General features: G+C 33.8%; 1 protein-coding gene across 1 annotated transcript in view; it reads right to left on the bottom strand.

Annotated features, from left to right (window-relative positions):
- The window catches only part of Dsor1 (mitogen-activated protein kinase kinase 1), a 155,113-nt gene that overhangs the window by 66,560 nt on the left and 61,053 nt on the right, over positions 1 to 27,500 (bottom strand). Inside the window, exon 4 of the mRNA XM_090413991.1 lies at positions 24,213 to 24,290. Coding sequence (XP_090270117.1) covers positions 24,213 to 24,290 — 78 coding nt within the window. The remainder of the gene's footprint in view (positions 1 to 24,212; positions 24,291 to 27,500) is intronic.

The following is a 27,500-nucleotide window of genomic DNA, read 5'->3' as shown; positions in this document are numbered from 1 at the left end:
TTTTTGTTTAGGGCTTCTGTTAAAGTCCATGTTTCTCCTTCACATGTTAGGACAGGAAGTATGCACAGGTCGAAAGCTTTCCTTTCAGAAGGGATATCACTTCTGAATGCGTCTCTCATTTTCCTATAAGCCATCCATTCAAGGTGAATTCTTCGTTCAATCTCTTTTCTTTGGCACTCCTCAAAGGATAACAATTGGCCCAAATATACAAATGAAGTAACTTGTTCTATTTCATGGTTTTCAACTTTGACTATGGTTAATATATTTATTCATCATTATTTTTGTTTTTTCTCTATTTATTTTCAATCCAATTACTCTGGAGGATTCATTTAGCAGATTTAGCCTTTCTTCCAGATCTTTCTGCTATTAGGACAATATCATCTGCAAATTTCAGATGATGCAGCCTTTCTCCATTTATGTTTATTCCTTTTGTTTCCCAATCAAGACTTTTAAAGACTTCCTCTAGTACAACTGTAAATAATTTGGGAGATATGGTGTTGCCTTGCCGGATGCTTTTTTGTATTGGGAACTTTTCACTGTTTTTATATAATTTAATTACAGAAGTTGCATTATTGAATATAATGCAATTAAATAAGGTATATTTAATTTGTTCAAAGAGTTGGTGGCTCTTACTTTTGGGGTATGAATGATTTAAGAAAATCTGTTTCAAATGATTTATCTCTGTTTAAATCTTCAAGAATAGTTGTAAATTTATACATTTTGATAAACTGTGTTACTGCAACCTATTTTTTTGTTGTTTTTTTTTTATGTTTGTGGGTTTATGGTAAACTTTTGTGGTGATATATTTCATTTCATTGTTAGGTTTAAAAAGATATCAGAATTATTTTGTTCAGGTTCAGTAATGAAGTTTCTTCTTCTTCTTCTTTTCAGAAGAAGTCCACTGCTGGACGAAGGCCTCCTCCAGTTCTTTCCATCTTTCTCTGTTCTTGGCAATGGTTGACCAATTTTTCCCAACAAAATTTGACAATAAACCACTCCACCTTCTTTCATGATGTCCTCGGCCTCATTTTCCTTCTTTAGGAATCCAGTTCGTTAGTATGGTGGTCCATTGCTCATCTTCTCTTCTGGATAGATGTCCAGCCCATTTCCATTTAAGTCGCTTATGGTGAAGAATGATGTCAGTGATACAAGTCTGGCTTCTCATCTTTTAATGTGATGCCTAGCATCAACCTCTCCATTTTTCTTTGAGTTGTTAATTTATTTGCCAGTGCTTTTGTTAGCAACCAAGTTTCACAACCATATGAGATGACTGGAAGTATACACTGGTTAAATGTCTTCCTTTTTAAACAGAGTGAAACATCATTGTTTTGAAAAATGCTTTTCAATTTTCTGAATGCACTCCTGGCAAGTTGAACTCTCCTATTTCTTTCCTTTTCGAGTCCACAGTTTAGATCAATGAGATGACCTAAGTATATATATGAATTGGATTGAAAACAATTTCTTTCCAAGAAATTGTTTTCAATTACTTTTTTTTTTTTTTGGTGTTACAAAATGATTAAACATGATTTTAGTTTTTTCTCTGTTTATCTCTAGACTGACTTTTCTGCTTTCATGATATAGGTCTTCTATCATTTATATTAAGTTCTTCTGGAGTGCTTGCAAAATTTATGATATCATCTGCATATCTTAGGTGTGTTAAGTTTCTGTTATTAATTTTTATACCAAGGTTTGTCCCGTTTATATTATTAAATATTTCTCGAAGGACTGCTGTGAAGATTTTGGGTGACAGACAGTCTCCTTGTCGAACACCTTTTTCAATTGATATTTTATTGCTACTCATGTGAAGTTGGATTGTAAAAGTGAGGTATATTGCCTAGAGGAGGTCCATATATTCTCCAGGAACTCCATGAATCTAGAGTGCTTTAATTATTGCATTAGTTGATGGAATCAACAAATGCTTTTTCATAATCAATGAAGGCTAAACAGAGAGGCAATTGGTTTCTTGCTTTTTCTAGTATTTGTTTTATTGCATGAATATGCCTGTTTGTTATTACTTTTGTGAGAATTTTGTACAGATTAGAGAGATTATTAATTGGTCTGTAGTTCTTTGTCCCCTTTTTTAAATAACAGTATCAGAGTAGCATTTTTCCAATTTTCTGGTATCTTCCCCTCTTCTAGGCATAGATTTAGTAAGTTTGTGACATGGTGAATTATATTGTTTCCTCCCTATTTAATTAATTCTATGTGAATTAGGTCTTCACCAGGACATTTTCCATTTGTTTTAATGCTTGTTTTATTTTATTTTATTTCATCTGAAGTGAATGGGGGGGATGAATTCCATATGCGATGGAGAAGAGTTATTTATATTTGATTTATCTATTGAAGGTCACTATAGAGTTCTTTATAAAATTCTTCTAGCCTGCTTAGGATTTGTTCTTGGTTCCTTATTGTAGTTCCATTCTTATTTTTTATAGCAGTTATTTGACTTTTGCCAACTGATAAATGTTTTCTTAGTATTTTCATATTTTTATTGTTTTCAATTGTTTCTTTTATTTTTTTAGTTTCTTTGTTATAAGATCTTATTTCATTTCTCATCTTTTTTCCTTATTGTTTTGCATAGTTCTGCATATTTTATTTTAGAAATTAAGTTTTTGTCTTGTTTCATATTTCGTCTCTTCTTTAGTAGTTGTAAGGTTTCCTCTGAAAGTTTATGATCTTTTTGTTGCTTTTGAATTCATTGGCTGCTGAGATTATTACTTACGTTAGGTTTTTGCATATTTTATTTATGTCTTCTTCTTCAAATATTTATTAAGTCTAGTTTTTGATTGAGTTTTTCTTCGTAATCCTTCTTCTTGTTTTAAATAGGTTTTAAGTCAAAACTTCTTGATTTTTTGTTGTTTAGCCATTCTTTCCAATTTGGGGTTTATTTTAATTTTGGCTCTGACCAGTCTGTGGTCATTTAATGTTTTTACTTGATTTAGTACTGAGGTATCTTGAACTATTTCTTTATTATTACACAGTATATAATCTATTTCATTTTTTTTTTCTCTGTTTGGACTTCTCCATATCCATTTTCTTTTGAGGGTTTTCTCAAAAAATGTATTCATAATATAAAGCTTGTTACTGATAGAGAATTCTGTAAGAGCCATTCCTGAGTTGCTGCTTGTACCATATATATGTATGGTCCTACTGTATCTATTTGGTGAATGGGATGACCTACTTTGGCGTTAATTCTCTATCACCCATTACTATAGTAAAGTTTTGATTCCTATTTCTTTTTTTATCTAGAGTGTGCTGCAGCGAGTCATAAAATGCTTCTATCTCTTCATCAGTGGGATGAGGTGGGAGCATATATTTGGATGATCCTGATTTTAAGTATAATTTCTATTATTCTTTCATCCATATAATTAAATTCTTCTAAAAGGTGTGTAATTATTTTCTTAATTAGAAATCCCACTCCATATTGTCTTTTAGTTTTCTTTTCTCATAATAGTATAAGTAGTCTCCATTTTTTAGTTTTATTAAATGTTCATCCTGCCTGTGAACTTCACTTAAACCTATGATGTCCTATTTAAATATGTTTTAGTTCTTGCTGTAAGATGGTAAGGTTCTTCTTTAAGTGTTCGACAATTAAATGTTCCTATATAGAGGAAAAGAGGTATTGATTACTGTCATATTTATGAATTCTTTGGGCTATTCCAGTATTGCTTCTTATTTGGGAAAGCTTCCCCACTGCATCATGCTCTGGTCTCCATAAATGGTTTTGATCAGAGTAGTTCATATAGTTGGGGAAATTTAGTCACATCCAGTGATTGCCCATTCTGGCCATGGGCTTTATGGCCTTTCTTTCTTCTTCTTGGTACTGTAGCAGAGGGGTTGTGGCCTAATCTCTCACATAATGTCTTGGGAGATGCATTTTATAGCTTTCTGCCACCTCTTTGCTCAGTATCAACTTTGCCATGGCTCATGACGACACCATGTTTCCCGGGGAGTCCACGTGGAGGCATACTAAGACTTCCTGGCACTGCCATCTATATCAGTTCCATCACGTTTTTGATCGCGTTGTAGGTTGCCAGCCCACCACGGAAATCCATTCCAGGCTTAACTGTACTCAACATGCTACAAGCATGACTGATGGCTAGTCAGCCAAGATCCTGGTAGGAGAAGTTTAATTACTACAAAAATAATTGTAGGTGAACCAAACTTACATATACCCCTACTAATGAACTGCCAGACCGGTGTACCCATATATCATTATTACTACGATAAAGAGCCAAGAGGCTATTTTTCCGGTGACATAAATTAAGTTAAGGGGATAATAAATCCTGTATTATTTTACAGCCGGATACGAAACTCGGAGATCGAAGAACTATCAGCGAGTCCAAGCGCAAGTCATCACTTGGGTAGTTAAGGATAGTGATGGAGCTTGCTCCACCTTTGACACGAGTTGCGATAGTGTTATACTACCCAAGTGATGACTTACACTTGGACTCGCCGATAGTTCTTCGACATGAAACTCTTAGATTTCGATCTCCGAGTTTCGTATCCAGCTGTAAAATAATACGGAATTTATTATCCCCTTAACAGTAATATCTTGTTTTCATCTGAATAATAACTTGGCAAATGTGGAACTAAAAATTGAACTGAACAACACTATATTTCCATATAATAAATTCCCTACATACTTGGGAGTCACACTTGACCGTTCTCTCACTTTCAGGCAACATCTTTCAAAGTTGGCATATAAACTAAGGACATGTAATAATATCCTATAAAAAGTCTGTGGCACTACTTTGGGTTCAAGAGCCTCTACCCTTCAGACAACAGCCCTTGCTCTGGTATTCTCAAGTGCAGAATACTGTGCTCCTGTGTGGCTAAGCCCTCACACAAGGATTATCAATTCTCAATTGAATAATACCTTAAGACTAATTACAGGCTCTATTATAGATCAACTCCAACTTATTGGTTACCTCTTTCAGCAGGCATTATTCCTACAGAATTACACAGATTGAATTCCCTAGTTTGTGAATTTCAAAAAATTTCTGGTAATCCAAACTTACCTATTCATCAGGACCTCCCAACTCTTAATGTCAATAGATTGAAATTTCACCACCCATCACTAAGTGTAGCAGAAGAACTAGTCTGGAATAACTTAAATCCTTTATAAAAATGGGAGGAAATATGGGAGAAAAATATGAATGAACATTTGCATAACATCTTTAAAGGTGATCAAATCATAACAGGATCGAATCGACCTTGCAAAATCTGGACAATACTAAATAGGATTCGGACAAACCATAGCCTATGTGGAGATACTCTCTATAAATGGAACAGCCAATCATCTCCAATGTGTGACTGTGGTACTCTTCAACAGACTATGCAACATATTGTAAAAGAATGCACCTTACGTGCTTATCAGAATGACTGGAATGACTTTTTACAAGCAGCTCCTGAAGCTGTGACCTGGAGTAGAAATTTAGATCTGAATTTATAACGTTATATATACTTTTTTATTATAACATATTAAGATTTTTATTTTAATTTTTTTAATTCCTTGGATTAGATCTATGTTTTCCTTTAAAGTTTTTAATTTAAAATATTTTAAACTCTTCAACCCTGCTATATATAATGACATCATGTTTCTCTTTTAACACCATGTTTTTTTTGCCATGAGCTATTTATGTATGTATGCATGTAGATGTCTGTATTAGGATCATCTTCTAATTTGGCCTGTGCTTCTATAATGACCTATTCATGGGGAATATTTTTGGTGAAAATAGTGAAATTCTGGCCTTTTGTTTAGAAGTGTTATTTCATTTGAAGAGGAACTGTAGTTAGACAGGTTCACTATTAAACTGAAACAAACATGCTGTTTTTGGGAGTGTTAATGATAGATGGAAAATGGAAAAAAGAAAGCCTACTGGTCTTTGTATGTTTATTATGGCATTTCATTTTTTAACACGGTTCCTTTCTATCAGGGAAGAAATATTAACAATTTTAGATTATTATTATAATTATTATTGCATGGGCACCTCAATGGAGTCCTAAGATTCATTGTGGAAGGACCAAACTATAAACACAATATCTATCATACCTTTCCATGAAACCATTAACAGACAAAGCATGCTCAACTGATTCTGGAAACTTATTCCATTCATTCACCACTCTCCAAGCAAAAAACTAGTCCTCATACCCTTGCTAACCACACTCTTACCCAACTTCCAGGGATGACCCTCTATAGTCAACTGCTAAAACATTTTCTCTGCATCAATCCTATTAAACTCTTTTAAGTAACTTAAATGTTTCTATCATAATTTTCCCCCGCCTTTTTTTTTCACCTGTCAACCAACTTTTGCAATCCACAACCATCATCTATCCTCATAGGGAGCATTCCACAGACCAATTGCCCATCTTGATCACTTGCCTCTGGATCTTCTCCACCACTTCCTCATCTCCAAGAAACTCAGATGACCAGACCTGAGCACAGTAATCTACATGTGAGCTATCAAGGCTTTATAAAGAGGAATAATAACTCCCTTACCTCTGCTTGTTAGTGTGTTCTTCAATAACCAAATAATCCTGTGAGCTACCCTGGCTATTTTAGCAATGTGCATTCTAAAACTAACTCTCTATCTATGAATAGCTTCATCAATTTCCTGGAGTATAGTTCCCTCAATATGATACACAGCTAGTAATCTTTGTATCCTAAAATGCATAACTTTACACTTTTTCACAATAAACTGACATCCATATATAGGCTGACAGCTCATACTGTCAGCCTATTTAAATCATCCTGTAAGCAATCTACATCATCTTAACTATTACCTACCCACTTTGCATCATTGGCAAACAACTGAATACCTTCAAATTATTTCCTGTATTGTATCAGTTAGGACAAATTAAACAGTAGTAGTCCAAGCTTTGGACCACTACTTTGGAATTGATAAAGCAAGTCTCTGGCTTCATCAATTTCCTGGAGTACAGTTCCACCAATGTGGTATACAGCTGGTAATCTTTTCACCTCCAAATGCATAACCTTACACTTTGCCACATTAAACTGACATCCATTCTCCTTTGCCCAGTTTGCCAATCTATCTAAATCATCATGCAAAATTTTAACATCATCTGTATGAACTATTGTTCTACCCAACTTTGCATCTTCGGAAAACAACTGAATAGTTCCTCTCAGATTCTTTCCTATATCATTAATGTACAAATTAAACAGTAGCTGCCCAAGAACAAAGCCCTGCAGCATGCAGGGCCTTCTTCTGGCCTTTACTCCTGAATAAACTAGTCTGGTCTCTCTCCATCAACAACCTCTTATCCATCTCACCAACTCTATATCCATTCTCATGCTGCAGTTTATTGATTAGAATTCCATGTGGTATTCTCAAAGGCTTTTGCAAAGTCTAGCAGTATCACTGTAAACCCATTACCTTTATCCAACTCAGCTGTCACTGTATTATAAAATGTGAGCAAGTTACTGAGGAATGACCTACCCTTCACAAAACCATGTTGTCCCGCATACAGTATCCTATTTCCATCTATCTATTCCTGTATTTGCTCTTGATCAACTTCTCCAGTACCTTGACGATAACACTGATATGCTGATCAGATGGTAATTTGTTATATCAGTCTTGGAGCCTCCTTTATGCAATGGAACTATTTTCCCTTCTTTCCACCCTCTTGGGATAAATCCAGAGCTGGGACTTAGATTAAGCAATGTGGTCAAGGGCACTGACAATTCCCTATTACTTTTAAAACTTGAGCTGGTATACCATCTAATCCCATAGCTGTATTTACATTAAAGTTCTGTAATATGATATGCACTTCTATTTCATTACCTCAGGTACCATATAAGCCTTTGCTTCTCTAATTACTGCACTATCTCTTTGCAAGCGTATACCTGAATGATATACGCTTGCAAAGTGTTTACTTAGTAATTCTACTATTTCAACGGTTTCAGTTACCTCCCTACCATCGCCATTCATTAAAATCATTCTGCCATAAATATTCTTTCTTTTACTTGCAGCATATCGAAAGAACTGTTTGGGAATATATTAAAACAAAAAATTTGTAATCTTTATTTAGAACTTTCAGATATCATGATTAGTCTTGATATAGTATCTCTTTTCACCAACATTCCTTTAACATATCAAGGCCTTTATAAAGAAGCAAAATCACTTCCATATCCTTATATGGCAATGATCATTTCAACATTGCAATTATCCTCTGAGTTGTATTTGCAATATTTGCTACATGATCCTTGAACTTCAACTTTCTATCCACTATAATGCCAAGATTTCTAACCTTGTCAGTTACTCCAAGCATAATCCATCAATATAATATGTCACTGGACATCTCATCACACTAAAGTGCATAATTTTACACTTACTAACACTGAATTGATAACTATTATTGTTTGCCCACACTTCCAGCCCACTGCCCTGTGAATGCTGTATATCAGTAGCATTTTTGATTGCCTGTCTATCGCTGCATCATCAGCAAACAAATGAAGATTTCCTGATATCAAGTGAGTATTAGTAAGACATCAAAGCCCACCTCCCCATATACCATTTTGTAATACCGCTCCATCAGCCACTCACTTATCCAAACTACCCACATTCTCTAGTTTATACAACAGCCTTTCATGTGGTATCCTATCAAATACCTTAGCAAAGTCTAACAGTACCATATTCAACTCAGCTATAACATTATCATAAAATAAGAGCAAATTACTTAGATATGACCTCCATTTAGTAGCCCATGATGTTCCTTGTAAAGTATAGCTTGTTTGTCAACCCATTCCTATGTAAATTCTTACTAACTTCTCTAAAATCTTCACAAGTAATACTGAGATACTGATAGGTTGATACTTACACATCAATCTTTGCACCACCCTTGCAGAATGTGATTATTGCATATTCTTATGGGATCTTTCCTGAGCAAAGACTAACATTATACAAACATGTTAAGGGCCAGTTCAGCTGAACATTCCTTTAGAATATGTGCTGATATCCCATCTGTCACTATGGCCAAATTCTTATCCAGGTTATGCAACAGCTCTAGAACCACTTTCTCATGCACCTCTATCTCCTCATCCAATGTACTGGTAGCACGGTGCACTACATTACATACACTAAGTTGATAAATCTTGTGATCTGGCAAAATGAGCACTCGTTATTTGAACTATTGCATCTGCTTCTGATACAAGGATGCAGTCTGTATTTAGTAAAATTATTCTTCTGCACTCATTCTTTCTTTTACTTACAGCATAACAATAAAGTTCTTCTGAGTTGCCTTTAGTGCTTGAGCAGCCAATTTCTATTCTAATGCAACTTATCTTTTTGTACAATACTCATAAGTTTTCTGGTCTGAAGGTTATACACTTTATAACTCCTCTCACTCTTATTCTCATGATATTCCTTCCATATCATCATCTTCTTCTTATGGATCTCTTGCTTAATAAGACTGCACATCCATTTCACTTCAATCCTATTTGTGTCTTCGAATTCTAGGGACATATTCAGATACTGTATCATTTAAGCATATTTTCAAAGTTTCCCATACACTGCTAATATCTTCCCCATTCAGTATTTGATACCCATGGAACTAAAGATAGTATTTGTCCTGAGTTTGTGGCAATTTACAGATTTGTGGTTCAGCATGTAGTTCTGATTAGTCCTGATTGGAACATACATTTAGTTGGTTACTTCCCAGGTCAGTACAGCATGATCACTGTCACCACTGGTGGAAAAACAGTCACATCCTTAACTGAAAAACCTAATGCTATGATCAAATCTTACACTCTTTTTCCTTAAGTTGCTTCTTTCACATGCTGCTTGAGAAAGTTTCTTGCATCAGCTTAGTAAATTCTGCTTCATTGTTATGAGTTTTTCTCTGCTACTCAATCAATATTTGAATAATTTAAACCAACCAAAACAATTACTCATTTAGCACCCATCAGAGAAATTGATGTATCACCAAATGGGGATACATTTGGTGATATATTTCTTCATTCCCAGTAAAATGAACTGCCAGGTCTGTAGCAACACCACAATATATATTTTATCCTGTTAGCCTTCACTTCACATCAGATAACCTGAAACTCACTTCTACACGGGATTACCATTATTGGTTTCATGTGTTTCTATTCTTAACAGTCCAGTTAGGATAGAAACAAGTCATCTGATATAATCTCCTCTCCTACTCTGTCATTCCTAAAAATACTATATTCATTACATTTGATTCCAGTTACTACAATTGATGAAGTTGTTAGTAAGCAGACAGTGAAACAGTTTTTTTTTGTTGTTATATACCAACAAAAAATTAAGAGTTTATTAGTAGTAGTTTCCAATCAGCAATTATTATTTTTATTATCTAGCCTCCAACATGGGCAGATATTGCATTTCTTTTTTTCTAAACACAACAATCTATCTATCTAGATTTGGGTCTTGCTCTAGAACTTTTTTCCAGTTATTTTTGAAACAAAAATAGCAGCATCCATTTACTAAAACCGATTTCATCTTATTCCAATACATTACAACTCTCATTCCAATTAGTTGAATTTAGTTACCACTTAGTTGAATGCATTATAAATGCATTCAACTTCCTAATATACCTGCTTGTTCATTCTATCATGTATTTCAATATCTAATTTGAAATTTTCATTAAAAGTTGCTTAGACAGATAAAATTATACTTATTCCCTGAAAACAAGGCTGACCCTCCCCACAGCCTAATTTGCTGATTTAAAGCATCTATGAAAAGATGCTTTAATGACTATTTGTCACAGCAGCTGATTAATTCAAAGTACTGAAGACTTAGTGGATTTATTTAAGGGTATTACTCCATCATCATAAAGTAAGGAACTAAGCTTAATAATATCAATAAATTTTAATATCACTTTTCTTAATACAAGGTGTAATCAAAAAGTATGGTGAATGTGGCTGCAGCGATCAATCAATTGAAGGGAGAGTGAATGTGAGAGGAATCTCATGATCACATATCCATATGTCAGTCACATGATGAGTTCCAAGTGATCAACTTGCTTGTTTACTTGTAAATATGTGTTGAAAAAGACTGCAGAAGTGGGCAAATAGTTTCATGTTGCATCATGACAATGTGCTGTGCCACACATTTCTTATTCGACAAAAAAATTACTGTGCGCCTGTGCTTTCCAAATTTAGCACACTGTGATTTCTGGTGCTTTGCGAGTGGGAAGGGATGCATGTTTTTGGGCAGCAGTCATGTTCTTTTAAGCAGTGCAAGCTAAGACAAATCTAATGTCATGGCTTTGAAATAATGCTGGATCTTTAATATCCACTATTTCTATGTAATAAACAAGTGGACAATTCCAATGATGATTGGAAATTATGTATATATTATTACGTAAAAAGAATATACTGATCATTAGTAAATAAAACAAAATTCTTAGAAAGCAAAGTGAAATATAAATAAAACATAGAAATAAGTATATACAACAAGCAAAACAAATTGTACAAGATGACGTGCTGCTCCAATCAACCCCCATCATTATCTCCCCTAACATATAAGGGGAGATGATGATGAATTTCAGTGCTTCACATAATTTTTTTCTATTCACATTGTGCCTTTTGATTTACACAACTTAGATACAGTCTTCTTGTATTCCCCAACTATTTGGTATATTTCTCAAGCTATATGAAAGTGAAAGTCTACTGACAATTCTTGTTTGGTATAAATTCAACCTGTTCTCATCCAAATTTGTCTTCAACAATTTTTCTTAACCTCCTCCCAAGTATGCACACATTTATCTGACCAGAAATGCTCAGTAGAAGAAATTCCTATATAATCTGCACATATTTAGCATTATTTGCTTTCCCCCACCCATTAACAGATGAATAAGAGTACTATTCCAATTATCTGAGATTTGATCCTTAACTAACCTTTGAACAAAGTGTCTGAATTATGCAGCATATCCACTGCACTGTAAAATTTTTATACCTCCACACGAGCATTTCTAAACAAGTTATCATTTATTCCAGCTGGCTTATCCACATTTCAGATTCATAATAGCTTCTGCTTCCAATACTGAAATAGGGGTAGACAAATCCAATGTATCCAGAAATGTTCACCTGATACCTGAGATTTTCCAATTTTATTCTGAAAATGTGAATTTCTATTACAAAGCATCCATCTCAATAATACAGTGATTAGCACAGTATGTAGAATTTTTGTTTGTATCTTTAATCATAAAAAGTCAGAATACTGAAAATGTCAGTATCAATTTTTACTTTATTGCCAGTAGTTAGTTATGCATTCTTCATAAAATAAAAATGAATAAAATAGCAAAAATCAATTGTGCTGAGTAAAAAACAGTGTACACATACAGATTTTTTGCAAATAATTTGTAAATCTAAAATCAACTGATATTGGTACTGTTTGAGAAAACAGTAAATAGCAAACTTGAAATAAAAATAATGCAAGCAAAACACAAATTGGCATTTGTTCAAGAAAATTTTATGCAAAAATGCTAGAGTCTTGAAGTAATGGCTTCAGCTCTCCCAATCTTGAATGAAAGGTATAAAAATTTCAACAATCATGACTGAACTACAGCTATGGTTGCAATATGAAGATAGAATTGTAAAGTGTGATGTGTGCAATATTTCCTAACATTGTAGATAAAGTTGTTTCCATATTTCCAGATACATTTAAACTGAAACTTAAAAAAAGAAAAAAATCTCAAATGTGATTAAAAAAAAAAAAAGGATGAAAATTACGAACCCAGTGTCAAGAGTTTATTTTATATACTGACTCAAATTTATTCATGAAGATTTGCTGTGAAATAAGAAAAAGATCAGCCTGGTTGGCCGAGCGGTTAGTGTATCCGCTCTCCAGCCAAAAGGCTGCGGGTTCGAATCCCGCCATAGGCATGGATGTTTGTGATTGTCTGTGGAAGTGCTAGTGGTGGTGGCAAGCAGTAGATGCCGTTGGTGTAGTTGCGGTTAGTTGTAGTTGGTGGATTGAGCGGGGGAGACAGAGTAGTAGAGTAGGTGCTCTCCCTTGATGAGTCTTTAGACTCCCTTGAGGTGTCATGTAATAATAATAATAATTAGTATCCCACTTGCTGGGTCAATAGACAGACATGATGAACTCATATCATGTTATGGGACAAGGGAAGATGAAGGAGGCATCCCTTTTTATTATGCTTCTGAAAGGTGCAACAAATGCTGGTTGGAAAATATTTTAAAGGAATATTTTCTCAGGTCCAATACAGACAGAAGAAAAGAGTGTAGGTTTTGTCCTTCATAATAGTTTTACTATTATCGAATCCCTCGTCGTTTTTCTAAGGGTAGACCTATGTGTTATATCTACTATTTAGTGATATCAGATTATCTTGCATTTTTTAAAAGAATTTAGCATTGCTGATTTTGAATAAATAAATAAAAAGGAAAGAATAACTTATAGTTTTAATTTATATGAAAAAATTTCCTAAATGTATAGCAAAAATGCATTATTTCTTAATCAGAAATTTCTTTACTAATGTTACATATAAGAGAAATCTTTGTATAGTTATGGCTTGTAGCAAACTGTTTATTTGTGATATTTATTCGTAAAAAGTACTCACCTCTAATTAAATTTTTTATTTCTGTAATGGAATTTGAGAGAAGAAACTACTGAACTTTCTGACAATTTCGCGCCATTAAAAAACTATAGTCTTGTTTACAACATGCGACTTTCTGTCACTGCCATGTTACTTGCTACACCGGCTAGTAGTGCACTTGCAAAGTTTGTACTTCCAAAGAACTTTGCTCACATTAAGTCAAACTTAGTCTCACACTAAGATGAGTTAGTGTGAGAGAATAATAGAACAGCTGTTGCATTGATCAGAACAGGGACATCATTCTGAAAAGTTGGAAGTTTAGGGGAGAAATAAAGTTAAAAGGAATTCTTAAGTCAAAAAGGTGGAAAAGAGCATTATGAGGAGAAACAAACAGTTATCCCAAAATTAATAGATAAATAGATGAATTTCTTTCAGAGGAAGCTGATTTGTTAATCTAGATAAATTTGATATATAGTTTCTTTCTCCATAAGCAACGGAACAGTTCCTTTTGATAAGTTATGCAGCAAATGCATTCTAGTTAAGCGCTGTAAACTTGAAAGAGATGAATCGTTTTTGTGTTCAGGGGATAAGGAAGAAGTTTTCACAAGAAAAAAAGAGAACTCTAAAATTATCTTTTTATTTCAAGGAAATAGAAAAGAAACTTTTCTATTTCCTTGCAAATATGTTCTTTCTAAAGAAAAGTTGCACACAATTTATCTTTTTGCTTTCAAAAAAACCAGGTATGAGCTAATTAGATTTCTATGGCTACTCTTTAGAGAGGAAGAAACTGTGCCATTTGAAGTTTGTATATTCTCATCAAATCCTGTGACCTTAAAGAGAAGACAAGAAATCTTGTGTGGTGTTTATGTTTTATTAACTCTGTTCTTAGATCTGTGGGCCCGTTTCTCTTCAGAAGATAAATTTTTATTTATAATGCAAATTTGTATGTAGTGAGTGTTTGTGAAACAAACATTTTACACACATTGTTAAGGCAATACCATAAATTTACACTAATATTAATTTTTTGTAAATAAAGCTATTATTTTTGAATTTTCTTTGTCTCTCACTCAATCACTTAATTTATTATAATAATAACATTTTGTGATATTAACTACAAAGTTCATGAACCACTCAGGCATACTACTCTCATATGTCCTTAACGTCCAGAACTTTACTGTAATGTCTATTACCTAGTTCCACCAATTAAACAATGACCACCAATATAGATTCTGCCATTTTAGGTCCACAGCAGATCTCTTAGCTTACATTACCAACCACTGCATGTGCTGTTGCTCTTGACATTAAAAAACATTTGATCATGTATGGCATTGCAGCCTGCTCAGTAAATTGCCATCATTTGATCCACCTTCTGCAATGGATAACTAGCTTTTTTTTTATCATTCACTGCAGGCATGGTGAGTTGCTTCCTCTCTTCGAGATTCACCAACACAGTAGTGCTTCACTGTTCTATTTTATTGCTAATGACAATACTACTCATGTGACAAACTATGACTGCACAAACATTCCAAGCTTCAAATCATGTGCAGCCAGTACTTTAAACACTGATTTTCATTCTATTCTCCAATGGGATAAGGATAACCTGATTACTTTCTATGCTACCAAAATATAGTTTCAAAGAAGATCAACTTACCTTCCCTTACTTTCAATAATATGCAATTCACCAGAGTCATGATCAGAATGTCTCTCCTTGGACTGACATTTACCTCTGCCCTTTCTGGCATAAAATAGCAAACGGCTTCATCAGCCTCTAAAGAATGAAGCATTCTTATCAGCTAAAAACACTAATTTTATCCAACAAGCTACCAACTCTGTACTAATCCCAAATACTATGTGACGATATATATCCTTAGAATAATGTTCACGTTTGGTTTGACAAACCTAAAATTGGAATAAAAATTCCTGATGTTCTCTAGAGTGAAGTGATTCATCTGACTTGCTACAATCACTATCTCAACAGACTATTTCAGCTCTGCCTTTTCTACAGGGTCTTCCATGGACACTGTTTCAACGAAGTGGCAACCATTATTTGTATGCTTTCCATTGGATCTGTTAAACCACAAACAGCTGCTTCTTAACACTGCTTTGTAAATGCATTAAACCTATTACTCCTCTTCCCCCTTCATTCCATGTGCCTCTACTCTCTGGTGTTCCAAACAACTAGAACCTCCAGCTTTTCAGGAAGAATGTTGATAGGTTTCTTCTTTTACAAATCTTACCTATACTCTACACATGACATTAATGTGCTATAGGTTCTTCTACCTCATATGTGTGAGACTGATACAAAAAACTTTTCTTGAGCAAAAGAGAAAAAGAAAACTTAATTAGTTGAATGCTGAGAAGATGATATTTGTAATATGTTTATGTCAAAAGAGAGAGATAAGGTTTTTACTAGCAACGAAATTAACAAGGTTATCAGAACTCAATGAAGAATGATTTGGAGATCAAAATTTGGAATTGCAGAAGTAGATATTCTGGAAATTTTGTTGATTTGTATAATGCAAATTAGGAAAACTGTGGACAGGATTGGATTTGCAGTGAACTGGAGAAGGTCGATGATACAGAGCCTTGTGGAACATCATTAGTCTCAAAGTTTGAGGATAAAGATCCATCCCACCAGGTAATGTGCATATCCAGCAGCAAGCTGTAATTAAGATATCAAGAGAAAACACTCAAGATTCAATCAAACTTTTTCAAGGCATTTGTTTAAAGGTGGGTAATACAAGCAAGACTGACAGCAGATTTCATGGTGATCATTTATTAGTGAAGAGGATTCAAGATACCAGAAGCTGAGTGCTAATTTTGGTATCCAGCTTGAGCAAAATTCTCCTGATAATCCACAACATTCAATGCTTTATCAAAGGGAACGTTGTGGATTAGGAATGGCAAGAGGACATTTAACAAGATCATCTATGCAAGAATTAAAGGAAAAGTAAAAACCAAGGAGAATGGGCTATTTATGTGAGCAACCATGCAATGGAACCATCTAAGTGCACCAGAGGTGACAGCAACAATGGACAAAAATTAAAGATAAGAGCTCTGGTAAGAGACCATAAGGAATGACTGCAAATTGGGACATGATGAAGTTTCTTGCTCTTAAAACTTTCAAAATCAGTTACAAATATATAGATTGTTTATTTACAACTATTTCAGAGCTTGGAATAAAACATAAAAGGAAGATAGAGAAAGACATTTGTAATATGCTTGGTTCCTCTCTTATGCATCTCTGACAAGTTCTTGGAGAACAGAGGCTTAAAATCAAGAGACAAGAATTTAGGTGAAATGGGGAAAATGTAACATAGAAATCACAAAAACATTGGACTTGGCATTCTTATAATGCCATATAGCACATGAAGGAGAGTGAGTTTGTGAGTGTTCCTCCATGAAAGAAGAAATCAATACCAGATTGTATCCTGAACAGCCTAGAGTATAAAGAGCATCCATATACTTAGGAGAATCACTCATGAAGAAAATATCTCAGCGTTTGAAGACCGATTATGGTTATCTATAGGCATGCAAACAATTTGTGTACAATCAAGGGTGACAACAAATATTTCTGCATCTCGACCTGCTTGATCTGAATAAAGGAAAGCCAGTTGGAGTTGAAGATTAAAATTTTTAAGAAAGATAATCTCATTATTAAGAAAGTTGGAATGGATAAATCAACATAACTTAAAGAAATGGGAGGGGGGGGGGATTCAGAAATAATTGGTGGCATTATGAAAGTGATGGAGACAAATGAATCTGATAGAATATGACAAAGATTTTTAAGCAAAAAGGAAGAAAAAAAAAAGGTTCAAGTTGATTGGAAACTAACGTGGGTATCAGTGCAAACATGCTATCATCGAGATGAAAAATTGTCAAACAGTGCAAAAATAGCTGCAGTGTGCAGTGCTGAGGCTGAAATTTGAGTTTCTTTATGAAAAGTATGAGATGGTAAGTTGAGATTGGGAGAGAAAAATATTTTTATTTTTATATCACTCCCACATATGAGAGGCAGCAAGGACAATAGCAAATCAATGTCATGCATGGACTAGGTCAAGAGAAAAGCAACTTCTTTATATTATTTTCTGAAGAACTGAAGATATAGCCTTTGTATTTTGGAGGGGGAGAAATACTTCATGGGGAAGGCTGTTGCACAGAGGCAGATGAAATGAAAAGTGAATAGGAGTAAATTAGTGAGTCGGTTACTTGTTATTACAGGTTTAGCGAAAGTGGGAGAGGGGATAATCAATGCAAGTTCTGATCAACAGCACCCACCCATGGAAATATCTGAAGGAGAGAGAGAAAATCAACCAAATCACTCTCTTTAGAACAGCATCAAGAGTTTTTAGAGGTTTTAGGTATGCTCCCTAAATGTGAAAGCAGTATAAGATTTGACTAAGGAGAGATGAAAACTGACATCTTGAGCAAATAAGAATTCCAAGTTTATTGAAAGTCAAGGATGCTATAGAAGTACATCAAGAAAAGCACAGTAAGAGTCAGTTACAAGAAAAGATATCTGGTCTTAACATTTTTGTACTTTTGAGCACATCTTATAATTAAATCCCTATATATTCTCGTATTCTCAACCGATCTAAATATATCACTAACAATGATAATATTTCACATGAAAAGAAAAAAAAAAAGAACCAATATTTCTTATGTATAAGAAAGTGAAATGTAAAGCAGAGCACTGTGTAAAATTAGCTAAACAAAATGGGAAAACTTCGATAAGAACATAGAAAATAAATATCAGGAAGTTGGGAAAATATTCTGGAAACCATTGAAAAAAAAAAGCTTAGAAATGGAAGAAAGAGTACTGTAAACGGAATCAGATATGATAAAGGTTACATGAAAACTGAAGATAAAGATATTCTAGATGTATGGAGTAATTACTTTGAAAGGTTGCTAAATGAAACAGGCAGTGATAGCACAGTGGTAGAAAATAGTCAACAGGAATGCAATAAGGAATACATATCAATACTTAAAGTAGGAAAAGCCATCATATAAAATGTAGAAAGATAATTGGAGTAGATGATATTCCACCAGAAAGGCTCAAATGCAGAGGTATAAGTTTTACAGTGACTACACTGCATAATTCATAAGGCCTGGTCAGTGGGTTAAATTCTAGATGACTAGAATTTAGATTCTAGATTGTTATTCAATCTTCTTCAAAACATTTTTGTACATTTTCATTTCATATACTTTGCTCTTTAGGTATCCAACAAGAAAAGGTTCTTTCTTTAGATCTGAGGTCTTTCTAAAGACTCAAAGATACATCATCTTCTTGACTATTGATATATCCAGCCAAAACCACAGGCACAAACATCTTTCAACATTCTCCAATTTTTCATTCTGAAACCTGTTCAGATTCTTTTACTTTAATCCCTCCCCCCCAGCTAAGAACTTTTCTTTCTTTAAATGTTTAGTAGTTAACTACTATAGCTATTCTTCCTTAGATGATGAAGTATTGCCTGATACTGAAATCAACTTTACAGATACAAGTCTAGTAAGAAAATTTGGTTTATCATCATCATAAAATTCCTGATGTGTACCCTCAGAAGGAAAGGGGGGGGAGTACGAGATAATATGATAATACTACATAAAAACATTACCCCATTACTAACTTCCGCTCAACAATTTTCCTCCAAATTAACCTGTTCTGTAACAAGATTCCAACATTATCAGATCTAATATTTCTGTCTTCTAAGACACTTTTTACTGTATCAATCTGCCTACATCCTGGTCTTCCTCTGGGTCTTTTTCCTGCCACCCATTGTTTTGCTAATCTTTCCTCTCCCATTCTGTTTAAATGACTGTACCATCTGAAATTAGCTCTGTTAACACATTCCTGAATGCTACCAATGCTAAGTTCATTCCTAATATCCTCATTTTTAATAAGAGATACTGCCACTGATGCCATCTGCTCACTCCACTAATCTTTCGCAGAACTCTCACATCTCTAGTCTCTGGTCCTTGGTCAAGGGTTTTATTTTTAATGCAGCTCTCTCAGATCCCTATGTTAAAATTCGTTTGCACACTGTCTTATATACAGATAATTTAGGGTTTTGACTAATTTCTTTTTTATTCCATATAAACTTATTCAGCTGACTTCCTATCATACCAGCTTTATTAATTCTGTTGCCTATTTCCATATTTAATTTGCAATCTTCACTAAAAACTGTGCCTAAATAGATGAAATGTTTCACGTGCTCTATAGGTTCACCATTCAGGATACATGATGTTTTTAATGTTTCTGCCTATTTTCGTTATCTTTGCCTTTTTATTGCTGATTTTCATACCAAATTTATTGCAACAATTATTCAATTTAGTTAAGGAATCTTGCAGACTTGTACCAGATTTATTCAGAAGTATATCATCTGCATAAAGTAAAGAACTGAAATTAACATTGCCAATTTTGATATCAGATTTAATACCACTCTCTTTCTTAATGTTATCCATAATAGATCTAAACGGTGAGTTTAGTGTTGTGCACTAAATATAAATTGGCATAAATAAGTATGAATTTATATTTATACTTATACTTAATGCATAAATTTCATAAGAGTAACTTCTTTACAATGGAATTGAAAAAGGATTAAAATACAGATCAAAGAAAGCTAAATGCATCCACTGCAAAGCTTCCCTTGTTCACCTTCAGGAAAGAATCCATTACACTAGATTTGTCAGTGACAAACTAGATTCTTTGTGCTGTAATTTACGTTGCTCTCTTGCTAAACATAATTAATGTTGATCTCTTGGAGAGGCCTGTCACCAAGATTAATTGTTTATTCAACCTAACATTTTTCTCACCTAAAAACTGAAGAAAACAAAATTTTCCTATCTGAAGAAATCAGAAATCAAAAGGATAGTTCAAATTAACTCATTAATTTGAACTATCCTTTAACAAATACTATCTCAAAAACACCTTTGGTTTTATTATTATATATTTTTTTATATATTTGGTTTTTATTGTTATATTACTCTGTTAAACAACCACATCAGATTTTTACATTAAGCTCATTTTGTTCACAAAATGTCAGACATTTCCATCTCATCATCTGACATCTATGCAAGTGTAGATATATTCTTTTTATCCGATGTACCTATCGATGAAGTACTGAGCTTTACTGAAGAGTTCTTCTCAGATGTTACAAGATTGTTTAAGCACTAACTTCGTTCCAACTTCTTTACATGGAACAGATATCTTTGCAAAAAACTTTTTGAAGTGGCTATGACAAGTCCCTTACCTTCTTCTTTCGTTCATCTTTGTGTGGGAAAGCTCCACTAGATTGCAACCTGTCATCTAGTGGAGATATGTTGACTTTATAACGTGGAAACATGATGCATCTAATTTAAACAACTTTCTTCATTCTCCCACTTCCCAAAATTTGATTCGGAGCAGAATTAGAGAGTGCAGGTGAGCTCTATCTTTTCCTGATCTTCTAACTTCAAACCAGAAGGCAGAATTTCACGGACATTTTCTGTAAGTCCACCCCATACTGGAAGCTATCTCCATGCCTCATCTCTTAACCAACCATCCCAAAAATTAAGCATAATTCACACTCTAAAAATGAGTAGTCTCTATTTTAAAAGATGAAGATAAGTGAAAAGAAAAGAAAAAAGAGGAACTTCAATGTCTTCTCTTCTCTTCCAGTTTGTCCTCAATATGCCAACTCACCAGAATCCTAAAATTCAGTATAGAAACCATTTCTATTCCATATATTGGAAATTGTTCTATCAAGATTGCTGCCCTCAAGAGTCATAATATTAGAGTAGCTTATAAAGTAATCCAAATTGTCTTCCTTAGATCTCCAAAAGAACAAAAAATCCCTTCTACAAAGCTCGGGGATTTGATAATATTTCACATTCTTGTGATCTGCCTTACACAGATCAGAGAAGCAGAAATTTTGAAATAAGCTAAAAGGAACATCTCAGCAATGTTGAATACAGAAGATAAGAAAAATCTGTAGTTGCATATCATTCATCTGTCACAAACATACCATCAACTGGAATACAGCCACCATGCCCCACCTATAAGGAACAATTTCCTTTCACACCAAATCATGAAATATATTGTGGTTATTCACATGGTTCCCTCAACAGAAACAATCAGGATCTCATCTTAAATGACATCTGGAAATCATTGGTAAGATTATTCGACACAGCAGAATTCAACTTCTCCAACAATTATCTATGGGCTATCCAAAGAGCAGCTGATGCATTAGCTGTCTCCTTGAATCATGCTTCACTAGTGCCGTGTTTCTGTTCTAATGATTTATCTGAATTTTGTTTCAATGTTTTCATCCTTTCTCAATCTACTACCCTGAAGAAGCCACTGGTCCCTAGAACACAAAACTGGTTGGTGCATAATCTACTTGTACATAACAATAAGTAATAAACCAAACAAATTTTCTCATTATGGCTTGAAGAAGTCTTAAAGTCAGAAGCACCACACCTGGTTCAGTCTTCTTAGTAACACCAATTATGTCAGTATGTTATTTCTGTAATTCTTCTGCTAGTTCCTTTTTTCTATTGATGTTTCATACTCTGATGTCTATCTTTCTTCAATTCCACTACAGTTATTCCAGGAGATGATTTCTGTTTGCTCTGTTTTGCAATATAAATGGAAGAAAAACAGATGGGAGTGACAGTAGTGGTGAAAAAGGCAGTTTTTTTTTTTTTTAAAAAATCAGTCAGCACCCCAAATGATATGACATGATACCATCATAATGTATATATAGTTTAATTCAAGCCAGATAGAAATTGGTCAACCAAATTTCAAAATTTCAACCCATTCTTATTCCATCAGTACTGCAGTCAATATCTACTAACAGTGTGCACCACAGAAAAGGCTTCGTCAGAAGTTCTAGTGGGTTTTCCTTTATTCTTTACAGGCTCTGTGGAGGTCTCTCAGTTATCTAGTTTCAGCCTTAAGTGACCCCTTTAATATTAAATAATTCTTAACAACTGCCTGAACTAGTGACTAATCCCTCTCTCTGTCTAGAGAGCGAGAAAGAGAGAGAGAGGGGGGGGGGGGGTTCATTGCTGAAATATTTTCATACTTTGGTATAAAATTACTACCTATAATATTGCAGTAATTCTCAATAATGCATAAATTTGATAAGAAGTACTGGCCATGGTAAATGAAGGTGATGCAGAGATCCTGTAGGAAGACTTAAATAGACTAGCAGTATGGGCAAAGGTAAAAGGCTACCAGTTTAATGTGGCCAGGTGTAAGGTGATGCACTTTGGGAAGAAGAGATCACAAGCTGTGTAGTATACTGATATAAGCGAACTGCAGGAACCTGATGTCACTAGGGACTTGGGGATGATTGTGGACAAGGAGCTGAAGTTTTTTTAGAGGACATATTGCAAAGATATCATATTACATGGTTGGTGAAGAGCACACTAACAAGCAGAGATAAATTAGTTATTGTTCCCTTATATAAGGCTTTAATAAGATCACATCTGGACTGTGTGCAGATCTGGACACCTGAATTCTGTGGTCAAGAAGTAATAGAGAGGATCCAGAGGCAAGTGACAAAAGTTGTGGCAGGTTTATGAAATGCATCCTATTAGAATAGATTGATGGTCTGTAGGCTTCAAACACTTCCTTCTCCTAAAGATAAACCATCTCCTTGATACTCATCTGGTTTAATTAAGTCCCATATTAATGTGGCATTGAATTTTGGTCAAACAGGAACATCGTTTTGAAAAACATATTTCAGAACATTAAAACTATATTCAGCTCATTAAACAACATAAATCTAGTTTGACACAGCATAGAAATTACACTAACAATGGGATTCTTTGGAACAAATAAAAATTATTACATAAGTGTATTTATAAATATGAAAATTTAATCAAAGAAGGTACTGAGGCATTACTACTATTACAATATTAGCCAAACTTAAATCGTAATGACTGCCTTTCAATTCTGAAAGTGTGGGAAACTTATCCATATCTGCTTGAAATAATTTTTAATTTTTTAAAATTTATATTTATTATTTTCCCCCCCCAAATGGTTCCTGATAGTGTTATCCTAGCACTATCAGCAACTTGTGATTGTATATCATGCTTTTGTTATCACATGCTTCACTGTATAATTTTATTCAAATTTATATTATTGTTGTTTTAATTGTTCTGAGGATGGTTTTGTTAATGAAAAACAAGACATTTGTTAATGTGTTATTAAAAAAAACACATCACATTACATGACAACAAATATTATAAACATGACAGTCACAGTGAATAAATTTAGTTATTCACTGTGACTGTCATGTTTATAATACTATAACAAAGAACATTTGAAAAACCTCTATTTTATAATGAATTAACTTATTATCTTGCACAATTTAGATAGATGCTCATTTTTAACGTTTTCTTTTTCCTAACAATATAATTTACAGGTATAAAATATATACAAATGATAAGTTACTGAAAGAATGAGATTGAAGAGTTTTTTCAGAGTTTACTGTGGAGTATCAACTAGAGATTTGAACCAGTGCTGCTGCTTTTTTACAAATAATTCTTATTGCTTGGAAATATATATATATATATATATTTTTTTTTTTTTTTAATACTCAAGGTTCTACTTGTACATTACACTAAATGTGGAAGCAAATTTTTTTTGAAGTTGATATATAACATTAAAAAATACTCACTGCTATAGTCACTTTTCCTAATATCTGTTCAGGAATACGACCAGCTTTTTTCAGAACCAAATCCAAAGAGCCTCCATCCTATAAAAAATTAATTTGTGAAAAATTTCATTCTTAATGCTTTAAGACATCTTAATGGATTGCTGCCTCCTAGTATAAAATGTTGAATTTACAACTAAATAATAATAAGCTAACATCTTTTATTCCCTTATAGGGAGTAGGCGAGGTCTTTAAACCCTATCTAGCTTTTGGAGACTAAGTGGGCAGTTCAATCTCCACCGGTAGCCAATCAGAGATAGCTGGCCCATGTCTATCACTGATTATAGGCGGCCACCGATGAAGAGACTGGCAAATGACTGATGCCATCTCTTGGTACCTAACCCTAACAGGATAAGTTACCTTCTGAAATAATGTGGGTTCTATGGTCAATTTTCTTGAGTTTAGAGCAGTGATTCTCAACCTTTCTTTCGTCACGGTACACTTTTAATAATTTTAAAATTTGGTGGCATACTAACAATAAGATAAATTTAAAAGAATTTTACTTGGTTAATTAATTCATGTACCTATAATATAGTTTGTAAAAATAGCATACAATAATAATTTGCAATAAAATATAAAATGAAATTGCATTACAAAGTAAACAAAATGTTTATTTAATGATAAATTACATTTAATGCAAAATTTGAGCATGTTTTTTTTTTGATAACTTCGTTTATATTTGGGCGTATAAATGATAATGCTACTCTCATTTCGTGATCCAGATTTAAAAGTCTGGATCTTTTTTTCGTTTTTATATCGGTCAAAGCCAAAAATCCGAATTCGCACAAATAAGATGTGGAAAATTGTAATAACACACTTAAAGCTTTTTGTGATATTGTTGGATAATCATATCTAAGATTAATCCAGAACGAATTAATTGATTCTTCTGAATGTTTTGACGGTTATTACACACAGAAATCAGTTCTTCTTCTTCTTTCAAAGTTAGTTCGTGCACTGATGTGTCGTTTATCACAATTGGATTCCGAATCCAATCAAATTTTTTTATTTCTAAATTTGGAAAGTAATGAACAATTTTTTGCTCTAGTATTGTCAAATGATCAATAACTATTTTATGAATTATTTTATAACAATCTTTTGGAACTGACTCAAACTTTTCTAAACTACCTTCTTGTGCTTTATTCTTCCATAAAGTAATTTTTTTTTGAAATCCCAACAATTTATCAGTTGAGTTTAAAATATTTTCTTTCGGTCCTTGCAAACTCGTATTTATGTTATTAAAAATAACAAAAATATCAGATAAGTAAGCCAGCTTAGCACACCATATTTTGTCATCCAACAAACCAACAAAATCATTATTATCTTGTTCAAAAAATATCTTTATCTCGTTTTTTAATTCAAGCACGCGAGACAAAACTTTCCCTCTGGATAACCACCTGACTTCCGTGTGTAGTAACAACGATTCGTATTCAGACTCCATAGCCTGGCATAATTGACTAAACAGGCGACTTTTTAATGGTCTTGATTTTATATAATTAATCATTTTAACACATTGTTCCACCACTACTTTCAATTCTGATGGTAATTGTTTTGTAATGAGTGTTTCCCGATGCAAAAAACAATGGTAACTAATATACTTACAAATCCTTTTATAGATCCTGTCATAGCCGGAGCACCATCCGTAAAAATGCCAATGCACAAATTCCACGAAATTTTAATTTCTTGTAAATAAGAATTAATTTCATTGAAAAAATGTTTCCTGTTGTGAAATCAGATAATTCACGACAACATAAAAATTGATTAATTATATCATTTTCGTGAATGAATCGAACGAATGCAATTAAGTGTGCTTTTCCCATAATATCAGTTGTTTCGTCGATTTGTAAAGCAAAATTTGAATTTGCAAGAGTTTTAGCAGTATTTTCTTCAATATTTCGGGACAAGTCAATAATTCTGCGATGAATTGTGTCATTTGAAAGTGGTATTTTACAAACATCAATTTCTGCTGATTCATCAATCATTCTTTTTACAATTTTACGACAAGCAGGTAATATAATTTCTTCAACCAAATTATGAGATTTTAATTTGAGAGCAATTAATTCAGCCACTTCATAAGAAGCTATCTGAGCTTTTTCAGACACACTAATTTGCTTTTTAAAAATCTTTAATTGTTTGGATCTTGCAGATAATGAATTTTGAAAGTAGGCTTTGTCTTTTAATGCTAGCCAAGGATGATTAGTGAGCAGGTGACGTTGGAGCTTGCTCGGAACCATAGCACTGTTTGATAATTTACAACCACATACCACACACTCGGGAACAGTTTTATCATTTTCCATTGTAGATGTAAATCCAAATTTTAAGAAGTCATCATTATACTTACGATGAACATTACATTTTTTGGTGGAGGAAACATCTTTACTTGTACTGGGCTCGTTAGCATGATCGCTAGCATCATCATTATCGTCATTAAGCTTTCTTTTTTTTTTTATCCATTTATCCATTTTAGGGGGTTCATTGAAAATAAAAATAATTTTGTCAAAAAATTATTAAAAACGACATATTGTATATTGCCTTTGAATCCGTTTTAATTAAGTTTGACTACACAATATTGTGGTATTGCACGTACGAAAACGAATATATAAGTTGTAACTAACCATATGCACACATCAAGTGGGCGACTAGTAGACTAAACTAATATGTAGCTTTGTTAGCCAGTAGCCAGAACTATAATAGCCATGCGCATTGGTTCAGCCAGTCCCTGCTAGGAAGGTAGAACTGATTGAACCACTTGTCTGACGCCGCTTATGTATGGATATTCGCAGTGGCGGCACACTGCCGCGGAACAGTGGTTGAGAATCACTGGTTTAGAGGATGGAAACACCCGAGTTTCAGGGAGAAAAAACCCGCTTACCCATGCCAGAGATCGACTAACTCAGGGAACTGGTCAAAGAAAGGCTTAGAAAAAGTTCCTCCAGTCAGCGACCAGACCGACCTGAACAATAAGTCTATCTTCAGGCAGCCTAGTGCAGAAGATGCAAGCACTGCTTCCACTGAGCTATACAGGCCTTAGGTCTGAAATTTTCAATTCACATGTTATAGGATACAAAATTCTTATTGGCTTCAACTCACTGCTGCTTTTGAACATATCTCAATAATTTCATTCATTTTGAAAGTACAATAACAAAAAAAAGTATACACAAATTGGATTAAATTTATCAACAAGCAGAAGGCAATAGTTCCTACAATAAAAAACAATTATGGTAAAAAAAAAAAAGAGTTTGCTTGTATCACAGT

The sequence above is a fragment of the Typopeltis vanoorti genome, chromosome 24, assembly GCF_054136105.1.
Source record: "Typopeltis vanoorti isolate ZY-2024b chromosome 24, IOZ_Tvanoo_1.0, whole genome shotgun sequence".
In the NCBI taxonomy this organism is placed as follows: domain Eukaryota; kingdom Metazoa; phylum Arthropoda; class Arachnida; order Uropygi; family Thelyphonidae; genus Typopeltis; species Typopeltis vanoorti.
Note: the sequence above shows the minus strand (reverse complement) of the source record. Positions and strands in the feature narration are given on the sequence as shown.